General features: G+C 44.1%; 1 protein-coding gene across 3 annotated transcripts in view; it reads left to right on the forward strand.

Moving 5' to 3' along the window:
* The first annotated feature begins 14060 nt into the window (after window positions 1-14060).
* The window catches only part of gem (transcription factor CP2 like gemini), an 81739-nt gene continuing 70543 nt past the window's right edge, over window positions 14061-25256 (forward strand). The window contains exons 1-6 of one of the 3 annotated variants that reach the window (XM_065445950.2): window positions 14061-14759; window positions 15722-15773; window positions 17918-17980; window positions 18304-18456; window positions 22367-22468; window positions 24363-24524. In XM_065445950.2, coding sequence (XP_065302022.1) covers window positions 18341-18456; window positions 22367-22468; window positions 24363-24524 — 380 coding nt within the window. In that variant the 5' untranslated portion in view covers window positions 14061-14759; window positions 15722-15773; window positions 17918-17980; window positions 18304-18340. The remainder of the gene's footprint in view (window positions 14760-15721; window positions 15774-17917; window positions 17981-18303; window positions 18457-22366; window positions 22469-24362; window positions 24525-25256) is intronic. The other 2 variants (XM_065445951.1, XM_065445949.1) reach the window with 2 other exon arrangements.

Below are 25256 nucleotides of genomic sequence, written 5' to 3' on the forward strand. Positions count from 1 at the left end.
AGGCTGCTGAGCATGAGGTCGCGGGATCGAATCCCGGCCACGGCGGCCGCATTTCGATGGAGGCCAAATGCGAAAACACCCGTGTACTTAGATTTAGGTGCACGTTAAAGAACCCCAGGTGGTCGAAATTTCCGGAGTCCTCCACTATGGCGTGCCTCATAATCAGAAAGTGGTTTTGCCACGTAAAACCCCATAATTTAATGTTAATGTGCAGATAGCGAAGGGAGGGAGAGGGAGATGCAAGTTTATTAAAAAATAATGTTAAGAAGCGCTACCCCTGTTCTTCCGGTGAGGTGCCTATAGATTCGGTTGCGAAGGGAAGGCGCGGCAGTGATCACAGGAGTGCACGGCGCAAAGAAACATGGCTGCAGTGTGGCGACTTGCGCGCGCGTTCACACGGCTACGCGGAGTGTGACGTCATTGTCGATCTGATAATCGGAGGGTAGGTGTACGGCGCGCCGTTACTCGTTCTTCGGCAAGCAAGGTCGGCAACAAGAGCAATTACTGAAGCGCGCGCGCAATGTCGAGAGAATGCGTTTAGCGCATGTGGCGGGCCGCACGGTATCGAAGGCTGAGCGAAAGGTGCACCGGGAGAAGGAACGTTGGCAGCAACGGGCTAACGCGCTTTTCATATACGTGCAGTCGGAAAGGAAAATTCAGTGAGTGAGCGAGGGTTTCGTTTGGGTGAAATGGGAAATATTAGTTTACATGGCCTGCGGTGACCCCCCGATGATTGCCAGTATCCCAGCAGTTGGGCATCTCGACGCGACCTGGCTCATTGCGCTCCCACAAGAAACTCACTCGCGTCTCCCGACTGTAAAGCATTTATTCCCTCTGAGGGCCGAAACTTGTTTTTTCACCGTCATCACCATGATGATGGTGAAAGTAGAAATGATCATGATCGTGATCACCATCAAGATCATTATCCTATCTTTATGGTCACTGCAGGATAGATTACTCTCCAAGCGATCTCCATTTACATCTGCATTGCGCTAGCCGATTCCAATCTGGGCCTGCAAATTTCCTAATTTTGACACACCGCCTAATTTCCTGTCCCTTCGATTGCGATTCCCTTCTCTTGGCAACCATTCTGTAATTCTAATGGTTCATCGGTTATCTGCCCTACGCATTATACATGGCCTGCCCAGATCTGTTGTTTTCCTCTTAATGTCCTCTTAACACAAACAGATGAAAAATGTTACCGCCATAGTCTAACTCCCTGCAGTTTACAAGACATTCTATGTAAATTTTTTTTTTCACAACGCATGAAAGCACCCACGTACTGTATAGCTATAGCTATATAGAGTCGACGTTTTGCAATACAGCTGCAGGTGAATGGCACGAAATGAAACAACAACAACAACAACAACAACAACAACAACAACAACAACAACAACAACAATAATAATAATAATAATAATAATAATAATAATAATAATAATAATAATAATAATAATAATAATAATAATAATAATAATAATAATAATAATAATAATAATACACGAACGCGAGTTCAAAATGAGAACAACCCGCGAAAGCGGTATGAAACCTCAGTTAAGAAAAACTTTTCGAAAGCACTTGGGATACACCGTACAACGACTCCTTATATGACACTGCAGATGCGCGGTAAAATAGTCGCATTTTTAAGCTCATCACATGCAGACCTACACGCAGCACATACCATGCTGGCATTTCGCAGATGTTCTGGGGAGAGATGTTGTTATTTTGTTCTAATTATTTTCTCAGTTATTGCGCACAGGGAGCGTGCTGCGTGCGTGTCGTTGTAGTTGCACAACACTGCGTGAAATCTTAGTAACTCTACCAAGCACTTGGGCGACTAGTAACGACGACAGCACGGGGTTGGGATAACTGCTACGCAGTCGACTTTGCGGAACAGCGCAGACGAGGAGACAAGACAAAGGGCGACAGAGGTATTAGCCACGCTGGATTGTGGCCTCCACGTAGGGATCGCTGGAAACGAGGAGGCGGATGTCCTTGCTAAGGCCGCCCACCACCCGACCGTTCCACTCATCAGAGCAGTCGCAGCATCGGACTGCTCCAGGCAGAGACTCAAACAGCTGCTCACATCCAGCCATCCGGATAGCAGGGTAGCTACCAAACGCGCCCCAAAACTCCTCCCTGAGAACGGCCTCTCGCGACGGGACCGCTCCACACTCCTTCATCTGCGCACGGGCTCCGTGTGGACGGCAGCTAGGCTCCATGCCAAGGGACGCATCGCCTCGCCGGCCTGCTGAAGGTGCGGTGACGCCGAGACCCTCGAGCACCTACTCTGCACCTGTCCTGCATTAGCCCAGGAGCGCGCTCCAGTCACTGCCACCTACCGACGGTATGGACTCCCGGCTACCTCAGAGACACACCTGCCCTTCCCGGCCCGCTACCACCTCCCAGCACTGGCAAGCCTGCTTGAATATGTGTACTCAAACGGGCTCCTAGATCGCCAATAGACTTCGCCCTCACACGGCCTCTGCCCGAGCGCCGGCCACCGCCCCTGGATGATGCTGACGTCTGCTGCCTGAAACCTACTCTCCCTTTCCCCCTCTATCCTCTCATCTTTCTTTCCCCGCCCCCATCCCCATTATGCTGCGCCGTGCTCCCGTATGGGCTGCAGAACTGAGCGTGTTTTCCCACTCCCAAATCACGAAGAAGTGGCCTCTGCGGAAGTAAAAGCGAATTTATTTGGTGAAGCGTTGGTCAAGCCACGTAAGACTTCCGAGAAGTGCCTTTTTGAAGAGGTGTGGCACAACTTTTTTAGTATTTGTTGAGTTCGAAATCGGCAAGAAATACATATATTTTTTCAAGGGCGTTGCAGGGTAAAGCTTTCTTTTCTCTCGTTACTTGTTTTCGTTTTCATTTTTTTTTTGGGGGGGGGGGAGCGGGGGGTGCCGTAATTGTGCATTATACAGCGACTTATTTGACCTAGGTCGTTGAAACGAGCATAGTAATTTTGAATTAGCCGTTGTTCAAGTTCAATCAAATAATTTATTTCCATTCAATACAAGAACTGTCCAGAGGAGCGGCTCGTGTAAACGATTGCCGTTTGGAAGCTTGAGTTCGAAACTCGAAAATAATTTAGACGGAACATCTATTTGCATGCACGACATAATTTGTAGTGGTAGTCTGCAGTTTAGCGCGACTGTACCGGTAATCTCGAAGCAGCGACATGCATTGACTCGGTGGCCTGCATAGCGCCGGTCAAAGTCCAACCTATAGTGTGCAGCGGTCGCCCATACGCCAGCGATGGCAACTAATGGATTATAATACTCAAGCTGCCGCTTGCCACATCATGAAGAGGCTTACAAAGCCACGTGTCATATGGTTCACTTGCTGCTGCTGCGTAAGAGAGCAAACTGTAAAACGTCCTTTCAGGGTCATGCACATGTCGAGCACTCCAACGCACTGCCCACCTATTGGGAATGCCCCGGAGCACAATCTCCTTCCCGTGTGCGTATCGCTGTGTCGAGCAGAAAACTGCAAACAAACCGCGGTGCGTCTCGTATGTGTCACGTATACTCCAACGCACAGCGTACTTACTCGGAACGACTCCACATTCTCTCCCCGAGTCGCGTTCAAACGTCCAACCCTCATTTCCTTACAGCTGGGAGGGCTGCAGTGCTCCACGTACCGCAAGGGCTACGCCCGACACTGTATGGCCACTATGTATGCTACATAAAACGCCTTAAAGGGACTACTCAGGCGGGCTAAGCACCATGACCGTGGACCCAGCTGGTCAACCACAGTGGTAGCGCGGACTAGGAATCGTTTATAAATAGTTTCACAAGCGAGCTTGCTTTCATTATAGTACACATTTGTGCAAAGGGTAGGCGGTGCGGGCACTGAGCCGGGCTCCCAGCAGGAAAGCAGAACTCTATGCAACCTCTCTCTCTCTCTCTCTCTCTCTCTCTCTCTCTCTCTCTCTCTCTAAATAGCGTGCCCGCAGATTCAGCGGCGCACGCCCTACAACAAATTGAACAGGCAATATCACCACAGACGTCCTCAGCCTGAGCGCCAGCGCTTATACCCGTTGACAATTGCGTCTGGTCCGAATTTTCTAGCGTTCAGAATATTTCCAGTTCGACATAGCAGGCAAATATTACACGGACTTTCGGACGGCTTCTCAAAAGAAAGAAGCAAAAAAAAAATAGAGAAATGATTTCGTCTGGAAAATTCGTTTTAACAAAAGTCATTTGAGTGAAAAAGACACTTCGGAGTTTAATTTTGCACGCGAGTTTTGGGAGATGGCTAAATCTCTCAAGAGCGAGAAAAGCGATCATACTTGCCATATTTGGACGCCACCTTATGGTGAACGCCGAGCTTGCGCAATGAGGATGGCAATCATGGTATTGCGTTTAGCTTAGTGCTATCAGTTCTGGTTAGAGTTGCACAGCAGAATCAGCTAGTCGGGGACACTTTAAAATTTTTTCACTTGAAGAGACTCGTGAAAGTAAGAATGCAACTCGTATTACCTTTCTTTTCTCTTGTGTAACGGAAAAAAAATTCTCAAAGCCTTCATGCCTCCCCCGAAAAAAAAAAAGAACAGAAGGCGCAATAAGTGACTCGCAGTTTATACGAATACCTCGGCGAAAACGGAAATCCCGAATATGCTTGTATAATAAGTGAAAATGGTCACTCTTTTGAGATCACGCCGTCAAGAGTTGCACCTCCCTGCTCCCTTTCGGCGGTGCGCGCTCGTCGTAAGGTTCGTTTTCAGCTGGGCCCTATGCCGCTAAGGAAATCCTCGCAGGGGAAGAAGGTCTGCTGCTCAATGCGGGTTCTCTTGCCACCTTGATCTGTTACTAGAGTTGACGCACTGCATCCAGTATCACATAAATTCATCATCATAATAATAATCATCATCATCATCCGCCTGTTTTATGTCCACTGCAGGACGAAGGCCTCTCCTGCGATCTCAAATTGCCCCTGTCCTGCGCCATCCGATTCCAACTAGCGGCCGCGAATTTCCTAATTTCATCGCCCCACCTAATCTTCTGCCGTGGTGGTGGTGGTGGTGGTGAATTGTAGCAACAGGCGGGTTTAGCCTGGCGAACAAGGCCAGCAATTGCTCCGCCCGAGCCTCTCGCACAATACCGCTGATGGGTTTCACCATATGTCCATCAACCCAGTCTCTCTTAAGAATTCGATCAGGAGACGTGAAGTTTCTTTGCGGGCCAGCACTGATCCCTCGGGAAATATAAGGTGTTGCAGGCGCGCATGCGGAAGGTCCTTGTTTTGCAAATTCTTCAGGAGAGTGTCTCTTTCATCTTGGAATTGCTGGCAGGACCACAAAAAGTGCTCAATGTCTCCTGTCTCGTTGCATGCCGTACAGTTCGGAGAATTGATTCGCCCCGTTTTAAATAACCAGGCCGGTGTGTTAGCAGATCCTGTCCTTATACGATATAGAAGTGAGGCTTCCTCTCGGTGCAATCTCTTGGTTACGCAGGGCATATGCGGTGGAACCCAAAGCGACGCAAAGTGATTTCGAATTTCAGATTTTTGCACGTTGTTACTCTTTGGAGCCTTGATTTTGGGAGGATGATAGAGCGCTGCGTATGCAAGCGCATCAGCTTTTTCGTTTCCTGAGATACCAATGTGGGAGGGAATCCACTGAAATTTTACTGTGAAGCCTTTGCTGTTGAGTTCTTTCACGATGGCTAGGGATTTGCGTGGGAACTTGAGGGATGGCAAACCATGGTATACTTGTTGTAATGCGGCCTTTGAGTCCGTAAGGACAACCACATTCTGCGGAGGCAAAGTCTTTAATTTGCGCAGAGCAGAAGCTATCGCTGCGCCTTCCACAACTGTCGACGAGGCTATACAGTCCAGACGCCCAGACCACGTATATCTTAGAGAGGGAATGTAGTATGCAGCTGCACAGCGGTCTTCGTCTGCCTTGACAGAGCCATCTGTGTATACTTGTAGGTGATTCGGATAAGTCGTGTTCAGGTGTTCCAGGACTAATGACTTGGCTTCTGCAGATGGAATGCAGCTCTTTGATTGTAATCGTGGTACACTTAAGTTGCATGTGATGTCCTCGAATGTCCAGGGTGGTTCTATCCTTTCCCTCGATCTTGAGCAGCGCAATCCTAATACGCGAAGCGTGTTCAATGCTGCATAAAAATGTGAGCGCGGCCTGTTACCTATACGTCGTAAGAGGGCTCTCCCGGGCGTAGACTCACTCAATCGTAGTAGCTGGATCATCAGAGCCTCGGAAGCCTGAAGTCGCAGAGGGCGTGACTCAGCTTCGTAGAGCACTTTCTTGTTTGACGCTGGCTGAGGTACTCCAAGGCAAAGTCGGATACCTTTTCTGTGGATGGCTTCTAAGCGCTCGTATTGGCTGTCGGAGGGTGACATCAGAGGTAGCTGATACAGGACTCGACTGGTAACCAACGCTGTATGTAGCCGTAGCATTGACGTCGGGTGGTTGCCCCAGCGTATGCCAGCGACTCGCTTGAGCACATGTAGCCTGGGTGACGATGACGCCACAACGTGGTCAACACCGCGGCGCCAGAGTAGCCTGTGGTCTAAGGTAACGCCCAGGAATCGGACGTTGGTGACTTGTCGAATCTGGTATCCGTCCAAAGTCAGCGTCAAGCGTGTAGATTTTCTTTTCACTCCAGGAAATAGTACGAATGAAGATTTCTCTGCTGATAGTGTTAATCCAATCGTTGCCAAGTGACCCTGAATTGCTTTTACTGCTCCCTGGGCTATTCGTGCGAGGCGGCGATGCTGGTAGCCGGAGACCCATATGCAGATATCATCGGCATATATAGATATATTCACTGGTGTTCGATGGTTTAGTACTGTTGGGAGGCTACTCATGGCAATGTTAAATAATAAGGGAGATAAAACACTCCCCTGTGGCACACCACGAAATATACGTATTTCATCGCTCAAAGTGTCGCCAAGACGAACTCTGATGCAACGATCATTGAGGAACGTATGTACGAAGTGCAAGAGATGACCCGTGACGCCTATAACTTGTAACTGGCTGATGATGGCTCTTTGAGACACGTAGTCGTAAGCTTTAGAGACATCCATAAAAACAGCAAGTGTCGATAGGCCGTCCGCACTGTAATGTTCTATGTGGCTTAGCAGGTCCAGCACATTGTCTTGAGCGCTTAGACGCTGCCGAAACCTAGTCATGCACGATGGTAGTTTTCGACCCTGCTCGACATACCAAGTGAGTCTTGTGCACGTCATCTTCTCCATTAGCTTCGCTGCACACGAGGTCAGTGATACCGGTCTGTATGAGTCCAGAGCTGCAGGATTCTTTCCAGGTTTCAGAACCGGTACCACCCATGCTACCTTCCATAAATGTGGGATAGCCCCACTGGCCCAGACTTGGTTGAAAAATGCCAGCAAATCACGCCGCCTCTCAACCGGTAGGTTTGTCAGCATCTGATTACTGATAAGGTCAGGTCCCACCGCACAGCGACGTCGGAGGCTGCTCATGGCTAGTTCCAGCTCTCTGAGTGTGAAAGGAGCATCCATTAAAGACGACGACAGCGGCGGTGGCGGGTCGGTTGTGCCGGCTGACCTGCCGGAAGAGTATATTTCAGCGAACGCATTCGCAAGACAAGCGAGTGTCTTGCCTAACTTCAATGCCATGGCTTCAAATGGCTTGTGTGGTCGAAAGTTTCCAGCAAGGTTATTAACGACCCACCATATCCTTGGAACTGGTGTGAAGACCGATAGGCTTGCACAAAATGATGCCCATTGATCTCTTCTTAGTTTCCTTGTATACCGCCGAATCACTGCGTTAATCCTGTTGTATATAGTCTTCATTGGTGGGTCACCCTTCGTCCTCATCAGCCTCCGTTCCGCTCTTCTACGGCAGCGCATAGATTTTTGAGCTTTAGATCCGGAGCGGGGAAGTGGTCGGGTAGCTTCAGCTCAGCGGTAGCCAATCTCTTGCTACGTAGCATGTCCGCGAACAGGTCTCCAGATGATTCGCTTAAGCCATGCCTGTACGTATCCCAATGCGTCACAGGACAGGATCTTCGGCCGTTGGTTCTATATCCAGCAATGTTTACGAAGACAGGAAAATGATCACTGCCCATTCTATCCTTGGTAGTCGTTGACGATGCGAGGATGTCCGTTGAATGTAACGTCAAGTCAATGACACTGTAAGAGGCCGGTGGTCGAAAAAACGTTGGCTGTTTGTCATTTGCCACGCAGAGTCCCTCGGTGTTTAAAGCTCTAACAATTTGCTTTCCGCGTACATCAGTCGTCTTGTCGCCCCAAAGAGTATGGTGCGCGTTGAAGTCCCCACATATAATCCTCGGAGCTGGGCAGCGGCTGCAGAGGTCTCTTATAGTTTCTCCCATCGGGACCTTCTGACGAGAGCTCACATATACGGAGGCCACGCTGAGACTTCGGTTTCCCAGCCGCACTTGTACAGCAGTGACTTCCAAAGCACTGCTGCAAAGGTCTTGAACTGGTAGAACGCAATGTGGTATTTCCCGTCTCACATATAGCATGGCGCTTCCGTTCGGAAATGTCGGAATACTTTGATTTCCATGTGCGACATAACCAGCAATTGATCTGGAACTTGGAAGACCAGCCTCGGACAGGGCCAATATTGGCACAGGCATGTTGCGTAAGAAAAGCGACAGTTCAGAGAAGGAAGCGCCGTCCTCGACTGCGCTTCCCTTCTCTTGGCACCCATTCTGTAACACTAATCGCCCACGGGTTATCTAACCTACTCATTACATGACCTGCCCAGCTCTATTTTTTTTCTCTTAATGTCAATTAGAATATCGCATATACCCGTTTGCTCCCTGATCCAAACCGCGCTCTTTCGTTCTCTTAACGTTACGCCTAACATTCTTCATTCTATCGGCCTTTTCGCGGTCCTTAATTTGTTTTCGAGCTTCTTTGTCAGTCTCCAAGTCCCCATATGTCAGCACTAGAGAGAGAGAGAGAGAGAGAGAGAAGTGGTTCTTGTGGAGAAGCAGGAAAGGCTGGCACTATCTTCTGCAACCCATGCGGGAGCACGGCTCAGCGCCAGCAGGGTGCGGGAGATGGGATTAAAGGAAGGTGAGGGTAGGAGAGAAAAAGGTAGAGGGTCGTCCCAGCAGCATCAGAGTAAAATGCGCTGATTGTACACCTTCCTTCTCAGTGATAATGGTAAGCTTACAGTCAGGAGCTGACAATGTCTGCAATATGCGCTCCAAGCCATTTTTATTCTGTAAATTTTCTTCTCATGATCATGGTTCCTTGTGACTGATTGACCTAGGTAAACGTACGCCTTCACAGACTCTAGAGGCTGACTGGCGACCCTGAACGCTTATTCCCTTGCCCGGTTATTCATCATTATCTTTGTCTTCTGCACATTAATCTTCAACCTCACTCTTGCACTCTTTCTGTTAAGGTCCTCAATCATTTGTTGTAACTCGTCTCCAGTGTTGCTGAACAGGACAATGTCATCTACGAACTGAAGGTTGCTGAGATATTTGCCGTTGATCCTTACTCCTAAGTCTTCTCATTTTAATAGCTTGAATACTTCTTCCAAGCACGCAGTGAATAGCATTGGAGAGATCGTGTCTGACCCCTTTGTTTATAGGTATCTTCCTACTTTCCTTGTGGAGAATTAAGGTAGCTGTGGTATGTCTGTAGATATTTTCCAAGATATTTACGTAAGCGGCCTGCACTCCTTGATTACGTAATGCCTCTGTGACTGCTGGTATCTATACTGAATCAAATGTTTTCTCGTAATCTATCAAAGCCATATAAAGAGGCTGATTCTACTCTGCGGATTTCTCGATTACCTGATTAATGACATGGATGTGATCCATTGTAGAGTATCCCTTCCTGAAGCCAGCCCGTTCTCTTGGTTGACTAGAGTCCTGTGTTGCCCTTATTCTATCGGAAATTATCTTCATGAATATTTTATATAATACTACGAGTAAGCTAATGGGCCTCTAATTTTTCAATTCTTTAACGTCTCGCTTTTTGTGGATTAGCGTAATGTTTGCATTCTTCCTGTTTTCTGGGACCTTTGAAGTCGATAGACACTTCGTATAGAGAGCCGCCAGTTTTTCAAGCAATATGTCTCCGCCATCTTTGATTAAATCGACTGTTAGTCCATATTTTCCTGCCGCTTTTCTCCTTTTCATGTGTTGCAAGGCCCTTCTAACCTAATCGCTAGCTATAGAAGGAGTCTCTGAAACCTGTTCACTATTGCTTCGAATGGAGGTACCGTGGCTCGTCGGGTACTGTACAGGTCAGTACAGAATTTTTCCACTGCTTTTCCTATACGTTTGAGATTGCTGATGATATTACCCTGCTTATCTTTCAGTGCATACATCTTGGTTTGTCCCATGCCAAGTTTCCTTCTCACTGATTTCATGCTACGTTCGTTTTTTACGGCTTCTTCGGTCTTTCTCACGTCATAATTTCGCATATTCCCTATTTTCACGTTGTTGATTAGTTTTGACAGTTCCGCGAATTCTGTCTTATCTCTTGAGTTGGACACTTTCATTCTTTGTCGTTTCTTTATTAGGTCCTTTGTTACTTAGGAGAGCTTGCCTACCGGTTGCCTTGGTGCCTTATCTCCCACTTCAATTGCTGCCGCTGAAGCCAGCCTAGTTACGGTTTCATTTATTACATCTATGCCATCTTCATCTCTCTAATCTAAGGCTGCATACTTGTTTGCAAGTAGCAGCCTGAATTCGTCGGCTTTTATCCTTACGGCGTTTAGGTTGGCCTGTTCCTTCCTGACCAATTTTACTCTTTTTCTCTTCGAGGTGAATCCTAGACCTCACTAACCTATGATCACTGCACTTTACTGTACCTAGCACTTTAATATCCTTCATTATGCTGGGATCGGTAGAAAGTATGAAATCTATTTCATTTCTTGTTTCACCATTAGGGCTTTTCCAGGTCCACTTTCTGTTGCTACATTTTCCGAAGAAGGTTTTCATTATTCGCAGCTTATCCCTTTCGCGAATTCTACAGCATCTCTCTTCTAGCGTTCCTAGAATCGACGCCGTAATTGCCAATAGATTTTTCACCAGCCTGCTTCTTCCCCACTTTTGCATTGAAGTCGCCCATTACTACAGTATACTTAGTTTGCACTTTTCTCATCGCTAATACATCATCTTTGTAAAGCTGATCTACTTCATCATCATGACTGGTTGTTGGAGCGTAGGCTTGTACTACCTTTAATCTAGACATCTTATTATGTTTGATTACGACTACTGCTACCCTCTCGTTAAGGCTGTAGAATTCGTCAATGTTGCCCGCTATGTCCTTATGGATTAGGAATCCTACACCCTATTTCTTCTTATCTGGGATACTTCTATTGCAGAGCACATGGCCGTTAGTCAGCACTGTACAAGTTTCACCAGTTCTAACCTCACTAAGACCAATGATATCCCAAACAATGCCTGGTAGTTCCTCAAAGAGTACTGATAAGCTAGCCTCACTCGACAGAGTTCGGGTGTTAATGGTAGCCAGAAATAAGGTGGTAGATTACTCTCTCTGGAGTCCCTGTGCCCTTCTTTCTCCGGACAAGGGCACAGGAACCATGCAGCTGAAAGATGAACTCTCTTCAAATATGCGTACGCGTAACGCACCGAAGCAGAGGCAATGAGTGCGGGAAATCGTGCAAGCTCTCCTAACGGAAAAAAAAAGAAAGAAAATAGAGAAAGGAAGGGCGGGCTGCGCGCATCGTTCAAGCGGCTTCCTTTTAGCGAGCTGCCAATGGCGGCCAAAGTGGGACACCCCAAGCGCGAACACACCGCGTGGTTACGAAAAAGCGCCTCTGCTCGGCTGCATGCATGGTGTCCCGGACTTCCTGGCGCACGCGTCACGAGCAGATAAAGCAAAAAAAGAAAAGAAAGCACGTGTACAATTATGGAAACCACATGACAAGCTTTCTCTTTCCCTTTTTTTTCCTTTTCGACTATGCCTTTTGTTCGTTTCACACGTCACAATTACATTATAGAAAATGGAACTCAGAACGGACACTGTAGCTATAGTATGGCATTTCCACCAATCTCGAAATAGACTGTGTGGGGACGTTCTGCATTAATAGCTGTCATAGTTGAGGATTCAGAAAATTGTGCAAAAAAAAAAAAGATAAGCAAGACAGCGATCGTTCGCCTGGAATGGGGACGGCATTCGCTTTGAATACGAGAACATATAAAGCATACGCCGTAGAGGCTTTGCGATCCGCCTACTCCCCTGTTGCCGTCACAAGATTGAACACCCTCACTTTTGTCTCTCTTACTCGATAAAGCCTCTTCGAGGTTACTGCTGTACCTGTCAATAACTATGAACACGCCATGCCGTGTTCTCCTGTTGCTCAATGACACGTCTTTCCGAAGGGCTGTTTGATACGAGAGAAACAAACAAACACGTTTGCATCACCCATCATTAATACGTGGCACGACGCGTCCAGGAGCTTCGAGTGTTTTTTTTTCATATTCGGGTAGTTTAACATACTGCCCGAATCCCGGCCACGGCAGCCGCATTTCGATGGGGGCGAAATGCGATAACACCCGTGTACTTAGATTTAGGTGCACGTTAAAGAACCCCAGGTGGTCGAAATTTCCGGAGTCCTCCACTACGGCGTGCCTCATAATCAGAAAGTGGTTTTGGCTCGTAAAACCCCATAATTTAATTTTTTTTTAAATCAAACAACCGCTCGAAGCTCCTGCATGAGTCGTGCCACGTATATGCACCATCGGCCATACTATGCTGAATACGCCGGTTCAAGTACGGCAGATGCAAACATGTTTATTTCTTTCTCTCATATCGAACACTCCTTCGGGAAAGGCGCGTCATTGAGCAACAGGAGAAAATAAAATAAATGCGAAGCGGGGGGAAGGGGGAATACAGGTTCCTGAATTTGAAGATTCTGGCTCCCCCCCCCCTCCCCCGCCCCTCATTTATTTTATTTGCCAAATCGTTTTAAACATACATGTTTAATATACATGCTGATATACATGCTGATATACATGCCAAATGATGTATATCAGCCGCCAATACTAAAATAGGGACGAAAACCTGCCGAAATCAGTACGGCAAGAAATTAGAAACCAAAATAGCATCTGAACATTTGTCATCTTTCGTCGTTTCATTATTATTATTATTATTATTTATTATTATTATTATTATTATTATTATTATTATTATTATTATTATTATTATTATTATTATTATTATTATTATTATTATTATTATTATTATTATTCCTTGGCATTGCGCTTCCAAAGCTGAAATGTGTAGTAATTAAGGTGCGAATCCATGGTAGTGTCGAACACTCTACGTTTATTTTTCTATTATTTTTTAATAACTCTACGTAATTATACTGAACCAACATGCGCCGTATTTTGAGCGCCTTCAACTCCCGCGAGTGCATTTTTTGTAGATTGGTGGTCAAATAAACTTGATGGACTGTATACGTGCAGAACGCACTTGTAGCTCTGCGCATGTTGTACTGAACAGACCTGTGAATATTATTACTCGCAGTGCCTGAGAAGCGACACTGTTGAGCTCTCGCGGTTGTTGCTATGGGCCTTCAAGGGAATGCGACTTGCTCTAAGAAGAATACAAACTCGCGTTTATGCTAGCTATTAACGATCATTCAATGTCATGACTGCAGCTGCGCACATGCCTGACGAGATGCGGGTTCATCCCCATGCGACAGGCTTTTCCCATAGCAGAAGAAAAGAAAAAGAAAGAAGATGAAACGCGCATTACAGGAAATAAAGCAAGCAATATGTATCTCTAACTCCTGATGTAAGATATAATTCATTTTGCGTTATGTCTCGTTCATTGAATTTCTTCCTAGGTCTGCTAAAGCACACACTAAACTTGAACGATACGAGTCAAAAATACGGGAAATATCGGCCAAAATATCCGCACAAGGTCATTTGTCGCTACTGATGTATCGTCCTATTACACGTGATTGAGCGCAGAACATTGCTCTCGCTTTAGGAAAAACGTTCGATCTAATTCGGTTTTACGTATAAGCGCGCGCCTACTTTTTCCTCATTTCCAGCAAGTCTGACTGTTGGCGCTTGCTCTAAAACGTTTGCAGAGCAGTGTCCGATCAAGGCTTCCCATTTAGGTAAAGGTACCGCATGCTGCCGCTGACACGAAAGCAAAAAGGCCAACAAACACGCTGCGCCGATTTAGCAGGAAGTCGGTTGAACGGTATACCGAAACCAAAACTGGGTCGCAGAAAGGCTCAAAAATTGCGCAGCCTTGCGAATGAATTTATGCTTGCGCATCGCCGCTCATAAAACAAACGGAACATGAATAAGTATTCTCTACGTTGTCAAAGCACCATTCAAGGGTGTTTTGACCTCGGCGACGCCTTCACGCGATTTCACGCCGTTTCGCCTTTTGTCGGTGGCAGCGTTTCTCACGTGTAAATGCTGATATTTTTGTGTACGCTCTGGGGGTTTCATGTTGATCGCACTCAACGCGTCCTCGCCGTTGCAAATTGACCGCCATCTGACCAAATCCGGTCCTCTGTGAAATTTCAACGCTGTGTGTGCGTCAAGTGGTTGTCATTTATCGCCTTGCTTCGCCTGAAAAGACTTTGAAGCGGCCATCGCTCTTTGTTTTTTGTGCCATGGTGGTATCAGCTGGTACTCTCCCGTACCCCTTGAAACGCCGTGTAGTGTGACTCGTCCAACTTTTGCGGCACCATTCGAATATCTCCGCTTGCAAGTAACGCCCGTGCGTGCTGAACGTTCACCATTTTCACCGATGAAGCGGAGAAGGTGAGTAGCTCGGCTTCAGTGTCCTTGTCGTAACTGTTAGTTCAAGTATGGTAACAGTCTGGCTCGAAACAGAAAGTCTGCTTGTGTCTTGACGCTTTATTTCAACCGTGACTGCAATGCTTAGACTGTACGATTGTGATTCTTGTTGGGAGCCACTGTCTCATCTTATGTTTTGTAGCAGAATGAAGTGGTAGCAGAATGAAGTGCGAAATTCCCACGATTACGATCTAGCTGGGTACTAAAAATCCCTCATCTAGTGTTTTTGAGTCTTATACGGGTGTCACACGGCGCACTTTTGATCGCGATCAAGCCCGATCCGGATCGAATTTCTCGGTCGTGATTAGCTCCTTTACACAAAATGCGCGAGAGAGCCAATCGCAGTCGAGAATTTCGATCCAGATCGGTCCCGATCGCGATCAGAAGTGTACGTGTGACACCGGTATTACTGATCGACAAAATAGAAGATGTGCATCATAATTTAGGCAAGTGATACGAAAGTCTTATCTTTAAAAAAAAAAGCGTTACTGGTTTATCTTTACTTAGTTGTTAGTGATTTATCTAATTGCTTCTAATGATAACTTACGAGCTCAATGTACGCATGTAGTTCGTTTTTAATGTAATGAATGCAAACATACAAACATTACGATTACACGTGCGTGGAGGCCCGCGATATTCTTGTTGGGATCATACAATGCCGCTGTCAGACTGCCGTTTACGAGCGTCAATGCTTTTTTGAGAACTGCTGCATGTCCATGCCCAGGAACACCTCGATAATGCAACGTTCGGTGGCACTACATGCGTCGATTAGAATCGAGAAGGTTTATGAAAGTTGCCTTTAGTGATAACCAAAATCTGCCATTTGAAAGGGTATAAAAAACTTCAAGCTTAAAATACCTTGCCTCTGTTGTTCTGCCCTTCTTACACCAATTTTTTGTTTTGTCCATGAAACTTTATTTTTGCAGGTGATACGAGATCGCTGTTGTCGAGAGCGATTAGTAGACGGCTGTAATTTGTGTAAGTTTCTGGTTTTTTCACCAGCTCATTGCTTCCAGCATTGCCTGCTTAACATTCTATGGACAGCATGAATTGGTACTAACATGCCGCTGTGTTTGCGTACTGGCTCTTGGGGAAGTGCTGCAGTGAAAGCCTTTCTGTTTATTAGTGTGCTTGCCAGCATAATTTTGAACAGTTGTCTTACTTCACGGTCAAGTTTTACACCTGTGAACTTGGATTTACCACTTGCTTTTCATTTCACATCTATGTAACAAGATGTCAGAGTTTACCTTTGCAACTAGTTGAAGTTTTATATCTTTCCACAATATAGTGGAATATTTTTATAAAAGACAGCAAGAACTCCAGTGGTATGAAATCTTTTAAAGCTGGTGGCTAAAGTGAGGCAAGAAAAGTTGCCAAATTACTGCTAAATTTTGCTGCAATTCTGCTAAAATTGTCACTAAAGCTGTCTAGTGCCTTTTAAATAAAGTAGGCATTTTATAACACTATAATATAACCTAATGTGGCATAAATCATCTACCAAAATGTTTCATGTCTGTCTAGTGGTTGTGCACGTGAGGAATGAGCAAAATTTACCAGCAATGTGTGGCTGGCTTTTACTTTGCTAATATATTTAATAACAAATTATGACAGCTTAAATTCTGCCTCTGTCTTCAGATTGTAAGGTTACAAATACAGCGTGGCTCAAAAAAATGCAAGTAACCTGATTTTCATAGCAGGACAGGGTACTTGGTCCACATTGTTCTTGCAAATTTTCTTGTTCTACGTGGTCATGAAAAGTGAACTAAATTCTTAATTGCATCTTTTTACCACTGCAACAAAAATTACGTGACCTTTATACATGTCAAATACCACGCTTCCGCCCCTTGATCTTTCTGAAAGCACCTTGAAGTATTGATTGGTTCGAAAGCCATTAGAAATGGAAGCGGTGTGTTAAGATTCGCGTGAACAAGCCTACGTTCCAATATCAGTGCCTTCCTGCAGTCGATCTACAGAACTTGTTACTCACTTGTGGCATTCTAAATCTCACCATAAAATTTATTGCAATTGGCTTAAGTAAATTATTTTCTGATACACTTGCAAACATCCACCACTGGAACGTATTTAGAAACTGCGGAACCCACAGTGATAAGACCCAATCAAACCAGTTTTGTAATGAATTTAAAAAAAAGCAGAACAAAACAAAACAACAAAAAAAAGCATCTATTTTGTGAGCACAATGTGAAGCTTGAGATGAGTGCTGTGCTGTGAAGCACAAGCACTATGTAAAGACAACAATCATGGAGCCCACATGTTCTATGGATGATTTCAACTGCTTACATGTGGCTTTTGAATAATAAAATGCATTCCGGGAGGCCTTTTTTGAAACAAATTTTGTAACTTCAAAGTCGCTAAAATTCCACCAATAGTAGTCATGTTTAGAAAAGTAATCGCTTGATAAATAGAAAAAATTTGTTGCTAAACAGACAAGAAATTTGCTTAATTTAGCCTCAAAATTGCTATGATTCTAATACTGTTGAGCTCTCGTGATACAAGCAAACTACCATGACGGGTGCTTTGAAGGCATGAATGAGGCTGCATGAAAGTCCAAATTTTTCCAAAATGGAAGAGTACTTTTGTTTAATGCTTTTTACTTTGGCCAATGTGTTTAACGTTTTTAACGAAGTGCATGCACAGATCATCGTACAAGGGTTGAGTGTGCATTGTGTGAAAACCTTTTGAGGATGTTGGAAATTATGCATTAAGTGTTATGCCTTGCCTGTTAGCTCTCTAATACCTAATAGGCCTTTTAATAGTCCACAAGTTGGCTTGGCCACACTGCGTATTTGCAAAACTAATGGCAGTGCTTGTCAATGTTCAAATGAAAGTGTAGTGGGAACTTTGCATGCTGGCACTTGGCTGTGCTGCACAGCATTTCATTATAGGAGCCACATCTACACATTTCGCAAACTGTACTGTATGTACTGATTTAAAATGTTATTACAGTTCTATTAGATTGGGAAAACTGTCTTGCAGAAAAACTAGCTTTACAATTATGAATATAGCCCCGTGTATATTGTTTCATTTAACCTGTAGCTGTCATGTTTCCTGTGACACTGCTGGGAAGAACTTTCTCTTGTCCTGCTTTTTTTTTTTTGTTTAAGAACCACGATGGAAGAAGTGATCCAAAGTCACCTGTCTGCCTTTTCCTCAGCGCATTTCTGAAGGTGAGATGAGAGCATCACGAGAGCGAAGCTATAGGCAAGGAAATATGGACGCTCGGAAACTTGCAGGTGTGCCTGTGCATCAACGCATCCTGGTTCATCGCTCAGAGAAACCAGGTTCGCTGTGCTAGTGAAATATCACAAGCGAGCCTGGTTCACTCTATAAAATGTTCGCTGAGTGAGGCATTCGCTAGTCGAGGTACCACTGCAGAGTCCCTCTATTTTCCTCTTTAGTGTTAAATGGTTTTAGTCCGTGTGTGGGAACTAAGCATGTTGTTTCACCATGCGCAGCAATGGATTCACACTGTGGGTCAAACCTTATGCAGGCACCGCCTTGAAGTGCGGGTGCTGGCGGGCCTTGGAATGACCTCTGTGAGCCACTGGCAGATCGATGACATTGATGATGCTTTGGCTGCGGATTTCGATGGCAGCCTCTCTGGCCTGGGCATGGAACTGGGCACTGCATCGTTCAACATGAGGTAGGCTTCCACCCTTGCTGCACGCAGGCCTTTGCTTCTATCTCTTTATGAAGAAGCATGCTCACAGACATATTTTTTGTTGGCCACTGCGTTGCTACTAATAAATACCAAGAACAAGACCTCTAGATAAATTTTTCTTCCTTTGTGTGACCCTTCTATAGAGAAAACAAAACTTAAAACGTGGGTATGAAAGTGGCTGTATTATGTCGCTTCAGTTTATGAATGTTTATACTGCTAACACGGCTTCCTATATGTATGAACCTTTATTATAATCACAATAGAGTGCTTTGGTTTTTCTAAGACCATTGCAAATGGTCTGCCCATGAAGAATTGATGATGTAAAAAAACTTAAGATTTGAAGCATTCATGCCATTACCTTGCCCTGTGTCTTACAGGTGTTATTCAAGATTGGCGAGGGGATACCGCATGTTGTGCATTGTCTAATCAAACACTTGTTTGTTGTCTTAAAGAAGCATGCTACCTGAAGTTGAAAGAGATTGGCTGTTTAAATGTAAGAATTTGTTATGAAACTTACTTGTTTACTGAATTCATCACCAACCAAAATACATAAAAGGAGACTTTAATGTTTCAGAGGACTTAAAAACGTAAAGATGAAAAGGGAAGCAACATAGTGGTGCAGTGTTAGAAAGCATGTTTTCTAAATGAAGCAATGCTAAAGACAACTAATGCAATGGTTAATTCTTTCTACCTCTTACAAAACCAAGAATTCCTTCGACATTTTGTTGTAGGCATTTTCCATGAGCCTGAGCAGTGATTTGCATGTGCTATAATGCAGAGCTAAGTAGAGTCGTCATTTTTTTCATCTAGTTTATGCTAGAGCAATTGTAAAAATACTTTGGAATCTGGAAAAAAGAATTTTATGGCTCTTTTGAAGATCTACTATGAAAAATGACATTGGCAAGTAATATCAGATATAGTAAATAGCTTTTTTGAGTATCATAACAGTCTTTTAAGAAGATGGCAGTACTGAGAGCTAAAACATTTAAGTTTCGTGAAAATGTTAAGTGTGCTGCTCATTCAAGTCTATACAGCAAGCTGCTTATTAATTGTGTTACGAAATAATATACAAAATATTGTGCGCTGAAAAGGTAGGGTAGACACTTTATGCTAATAACAGCATTGGCTATCAATGACAGACCCTGCAGTATTGTCATTTATTTTATAAAGTTTCTGCTAAAGCATCAATTCAAAATTCTCTTGAATCTGTGTTTGTATAGATCCATTGGATATCTGATCAATAGAATTCACTATTTGCTAAAGGAAATTTTACTGTTAAAGCAATGCTCCTAAGATTCACTATATTTAGTAGGAAATCTGTTGAACTGGCAACATTGGGGTTAGAAGTACTCGTGCCTTCTTCTGGCTTTAGAAATACCGTCTCCTGCTGATCAACCCCTAGATACTGCATTTATTTCATGGTCTATTTTTGACATTCCCAAGTCTACATGAACTTAGTAAAGAGCTGGCTGATGGCCTGCGATGCTTCCTGTATTGCAGCTACTAAAAATATTTCTAGCAAGTTTTTATAGTTTTCCAGTGTGGCCGACTGGGAAAGACAACCTCATGCATGCACATGTTATCTTTATAGGAGCAGCTTGCTAGCATGAGTGTAGGCAAGCTCAGTTGCTGAACCCTGGCAGCAGTAAAAAGCATGTGTACAAACGCTGCTCATCCGCATTTTGTAAATTCTTGATGCTGTCATCTGCAAAAGAATGCCTTACAGTGGAAAGACAATTGCGATAAAGTTGCAGAATTTTTGTGTGCTTGGTTGCGTATTGCCTGTACACAGTTAAAACATTAGAATTCAATGGAGTATGTATCTCTTACGTGAAAGTATCCCCTTCAAGCACAAATATTTTCTGACCCTTCTAAATTTCATTTTAGTACATTATTTGCGTCTTCAGAATCGTGTAAAGCAAGGAGCTGTAGAACAACTTCGGTATTTTCAATTCTACAGTGGGTTTTGTCGTGTTTACAGAATGTGGACAGTATGCGAGAACTCTCCACAGAAACACCAGATATTAGTACATGAACTGTTTCATGTTGGATACTTGGAAAGAACCAATCGAGCCACATGAAAAATATGCCTGATGGTTAATTTAACATTGCGAAATTGAAGGAATGAACCTGCTACATGATGGCATGCTGACACCATAAGCAAACATGCAGCATTCTACGTTCCAATTTATACTTTATCAAAACACTTCACGCATATTATTCAAGCTTGCAGCATATGTCAAATAAGAAGTGTTTCAAGATGTATACAATAAGTTTTGAATACCGTTATTTTCATAAGCACTTTTGCCTTTGATGCACTATCTTGGAGTGCACAATTGCGTGCACAGTGCCTGAAGGAGATATGCTCCAAACAATTGCCTTTCTTGATTGTCTCTCTTGTTCCAGTGCTTCACATCGCTTAGATAGTGCAGTAGTGTCAGTCTTGTCATTTTAAATGAGCCTTCGAATTGTTCATTTTGGAAGCACTAGTGGTACCTATGTTTGTCTACAGGTTATTTCAGAAACCTTCCAGTACATATCTTCTCAAGCTTTGGGCACCTTGTTCATGATTTTGGTGCAGTGAAAAAAAAAAGCAATTTGGATCTAAAATCAAGAGAATCCCTCTCCCTTTTAAATTCCCCTGTATTGCTACATGCGTGTGTGTGTTTGTGCATTGAGATAATTTAATTGTGCAGTTTTATTTGCCAAAACCATGATCTGATTAAGAAGTACACCCTAATGGGTACTCTAGATTAGTTTTGGATACCTGGGTTTCACTAACCTGCACCTAAATCTAAGTAGACAAGCGTTTTTGCATTTTGCCCCAATCGAAAATGTTTCCACCGGGGCTAGGACTGAACCTGTGACCTTAAGCTCAGCAGTACGTCGCCATAGCTACCAAGCTACTGTGTCAGCTGTGCATTGATCTCTTGTCAGTAGCCACACTTACTGATCTCAAATTTTGGGCATGCCATTGCATGAGTGCTGCAGTTGCATTACTGTTTGTTATTGCTGTGTGACTGGGGTGCCATTTTTCGGTGCTCGTGTGATCAATAAGAGAACAACTTTAATAGGATGAAAAGCAATGAATAGCAGGAGCAGTGCATTTGTGGGAAGGACCTCTGCTGTAACTGACCACAATGCACCTTTTTTACATAATGATTGTGGGAATCGGGCTGTCAGCATGCAACTTCAGTGGTCAAACATTTCTTATTTTGCAAAGCTTTGCAATGACACCTATACTTCCAAGCCTAATCTGGAACAAACACACATGCATGCATGCACATACACATGCGTGACCACATACAAAAAACAATGTATACCGAGAAACTGTTTCATAAACAGCTATCTTATTTAGCAGAAGTCAAGGTTTACAGTGTTCTTGTGTAGCTGCTTGTGGCATATGCGAGTGTCTTGTTCTTGGCTATTACTAAACTAATTGTGGCAAGAAGTATACAGCAGAAGTTACACGTTAGTGGGAACATCTGATTGGTATTGAAGCCAATATAAAGTTAACATTTCTGCTACTTCATTGCAGAGCAAGGGAACGACATGTTACATTGGCCAGAAATCTATTCTGCAGTGTGTCATGGGCAAATCAGACCAGTAATCAGTTTTAGACTTGTAAATAAAAGTTCCCAATTACTACGAAATGTTCGTTAGACCTTCCTTCCTTTCTGGTTTTTTTTTTTTTTTTCATTTTCAATTCACTGCCACAAAACTGATTCCATGCGAGGTGTTGGCACTGTGAAATCATGGTCGCTCAGCAGCACCTGCTAAGTTACGCAGCCAAAAAATATTGCCGTGGCACTTGCTGCAGCTTGGTACACCTGGCTGTAATGCTGTGCACTTAAATATGCACTATACCACCGTATGATTGGGCGTTTTGCAGCGATGCTTTGCTGGCTCTGCCTAGCCTCGCATCAGTAAAGCAAGAGATGCCTCGAGAGAATGGCTATGCCCTGGCCGATGCCCTTAGGCAAGGTCCTGCAAGGTGAGAGTCGCTGTTTCTTTCTGTTGATTTAGCAGTTTTACAGTGACAATGAGGAAAAGGTTATCAGCAGCCACATGGCCTGCGCCTTTGGTTTTTAATTCTAATTGATGTGCCTAGCATAAATCCATGCTGTCATAATTGATTTAATTTTGACTACAGTTTGCCCTCCTCTTCTGAAACCATACATGTTCTGTTTGCGATGTTCCCCCACTGGAGTAGTGTCGTCTATGTGCATGTAGTATTATGAATAAATAAGTAAATTATAAATGTTACATAGCTAAATTTTGTGGCATCTGTATTATCATGTTGATTGTCATGTTTCCATGGAAAAGAAGTCGTTACCACCCAGCATTCGACCCTGGGTACACTGTAATCCTTTTAGCCATCTGAGACAAGACTGAGCAATTCAACAGACTTGCAAGAAAAATTCCTGCTATTATCTTTTCCCTATTGCACGTAATTGTTACGTAAGAGCAATGTGTGCTGAGAGTGTAGGACAGTCATTTATAGCAGTGAAGTTCTCAAACTTTTCAGCAATGGCAAATCGTGTGCTTCTAGTGTTTCTGTAATAGACAGGCTAATCTATCTACCACATTAATCTGGTGTTCATGGTAGTTATGGCTTGGGCAGAACTACAGCTATAGTGGGATGATGGGTACTGTCTATGCAGCTTTGTTGATAAAGTGCTTGTTCAAACCTGGCCAAGTGCAGATGCAGCCAGGCATTTGTGTTTCTTCTTATGGCTTTGTTGTAATACCATTTTAAAAATATTCTATGCAATAAACATCCATTCCTTTTTCTAGTTTTTGATTTCAGGCATTGCTCATCCTATTTGATCAGCAAAGTGTGAGGCATTTACTTTGTGAAAGTAATTGAGAAACACCATTTATTCAACATAGTTAGATTAGCTTATTCAAGGATTGCATACTGGGTGTTTGTGCGAAGACTGCCAAAAATGTTTACAGAAAGATCACCTAGTCAGATAGCACAATTCTAGTCCTTGAATGGGATTACTGAAAGAGGTAGACACTATTTGCATGAGATATGGAAATGCATAGTTAGCTAATTACCAAGAAATACTAATTAATTTTAAGCTAGTTATCGTAAAGCACATATTGAAATTTAGAAATTGTAGCTGGGAAGGTTGCAAGGCAGATCCACTTTGAACAAATTCTCAGGAGGACACCAGTTTTGAGATCTTAATTCCTGAGCTTTGCGAAAATATGCATTGCCATTCCAGTTCTTTTTGTGCTTCAACACATAAAATGGCGTTTTATTAAAAAAGTAAGTGGAAAGAAAGTGTATTTTACCACAAGTAGGCGCATATGTTGAAAATGGTGTCACCCACTAAATTCTTTCTAATTGCATATGCCTTACAGTGTCACTGCCTAGGTTTTCTAAATTTTAATATGTGTTGTAAGGTGATTACTTAAAAACTTAGTTTTCTTTAATATAGTCACTTAAGCATTATAATTTCTGGTGCGAATAATACTATTTATTATTTATTTAGTATGTTCTGTGGACACAAGGTCCATGCAGGGAGGGCAATGATAAACAAAAGACAACAATGACCAAAACATGCGAACACAAAAAGTACAAAAGTGTGATACAATTGTCATAAAGCCAAGCTATTCCAATCATCAATGTGCATGGAAAAAAAATGTGTTGAGATATCTGCCGCTTTGAGTAATCCAGCAGGATTAACATTGCGCTATCTTCCGTAGGTGATCCTTAAAAAGTTTTGGCAGTCTTTGCAGAAACACCAAGTATAGAAGGGCCCTGGTATCAAAGAAGGAAGTATGGTGTTATCAATAGTACACTGCAGACCTTGAGCTACGGGACTGTTGCCAGACTAGCCAGTATGCACTGACAAGCCACTCCGTGCTTCTCTCAGTGACTGCGGCAGCAACAGCTTGGGACACTCCTCGGAGGCTCGGTCAGGGGTGCATGGCAAGAAGAACCGGCTGCCCCTGAGCACCGATGACGATGTCACTGGTGCCATCAAGCGCTTCTGTGTCAGCACCTCCAGGGAACCGGCCGAGGACACCAGTCCAAGGTGTGTGCTCGGTGTCTATTCCAGCCTCTGTCGTACGTCTTGCTTCACTTTTTTAAGTGTTCGTACCACCTCACATATGCTACAGTCGCTCAGAGAGGTGTTCATTTAAGTGCACCCAGCACTACCGAAAGGAACTCTTTAAGGAAAAATACTAAGCCAAGTTAGTTGATAGATTATTCATCTAGGAGTCTCATCATTTTCCGTATATGACTTTGTTATGTAGAATATGGCCACCAAAGGTCCTGCTCCTCAATTCGTATTGCCCGTGCCAAAACAGAGGAGTTGACATGATCCCTGCATAGCCACTCTCTCTGCTGCTCTCTCTGAATTGGCCAGTGCCGACGTCACATGAGAGGTACTATAGTCTAAAATAAGTGGCGAGTAAGGCCACTCTGACTTTCAATTTTTGTCATTTTATTGCGATAGCAATTATATGGACACTCCAGCTGCATTTCTGCTATCAGTGTTGCCGTGAGGTTCTGTATAAAGTCCAAGGGAAGTAAAATTGTTGCCACACGCCATGTGCTGTATGTGCAAGTGAAAGTGTGTGAGGTTGAGCCGGTGATGGCAGCTCAGTCTCGTGCACGAAAGAGAGGAAGCACGCTGTGGCCATCACATGCAAGACTTCGGGGGGAGGGTAAGGGAGGGGGCTCGTTCTCCTCCGGGCAGCGCACCCGCCCGGGCCCGCTTTATCTTGAAAGCCATCTGCGACAGGCACAGAGTCCGCGCTGC

The sequence above is a fragment of the Dermacentor albipictus genome, chromosome 4 (assembly GCF_038994185.2).
Source record: "Dermacentor albipictus isolate Rhodes 1998 colony chromosome 4, USDA_Dalb.pri_finalv2, whole genome shotgun sequence".
Taxonomy (NCBI): domain Eukaryota; kingdom Metazoa; phylum Arthropoda; class Arachnida; order Ixodida; family Ixodidae; genus Dermacentor; species Dermacentor albipictus.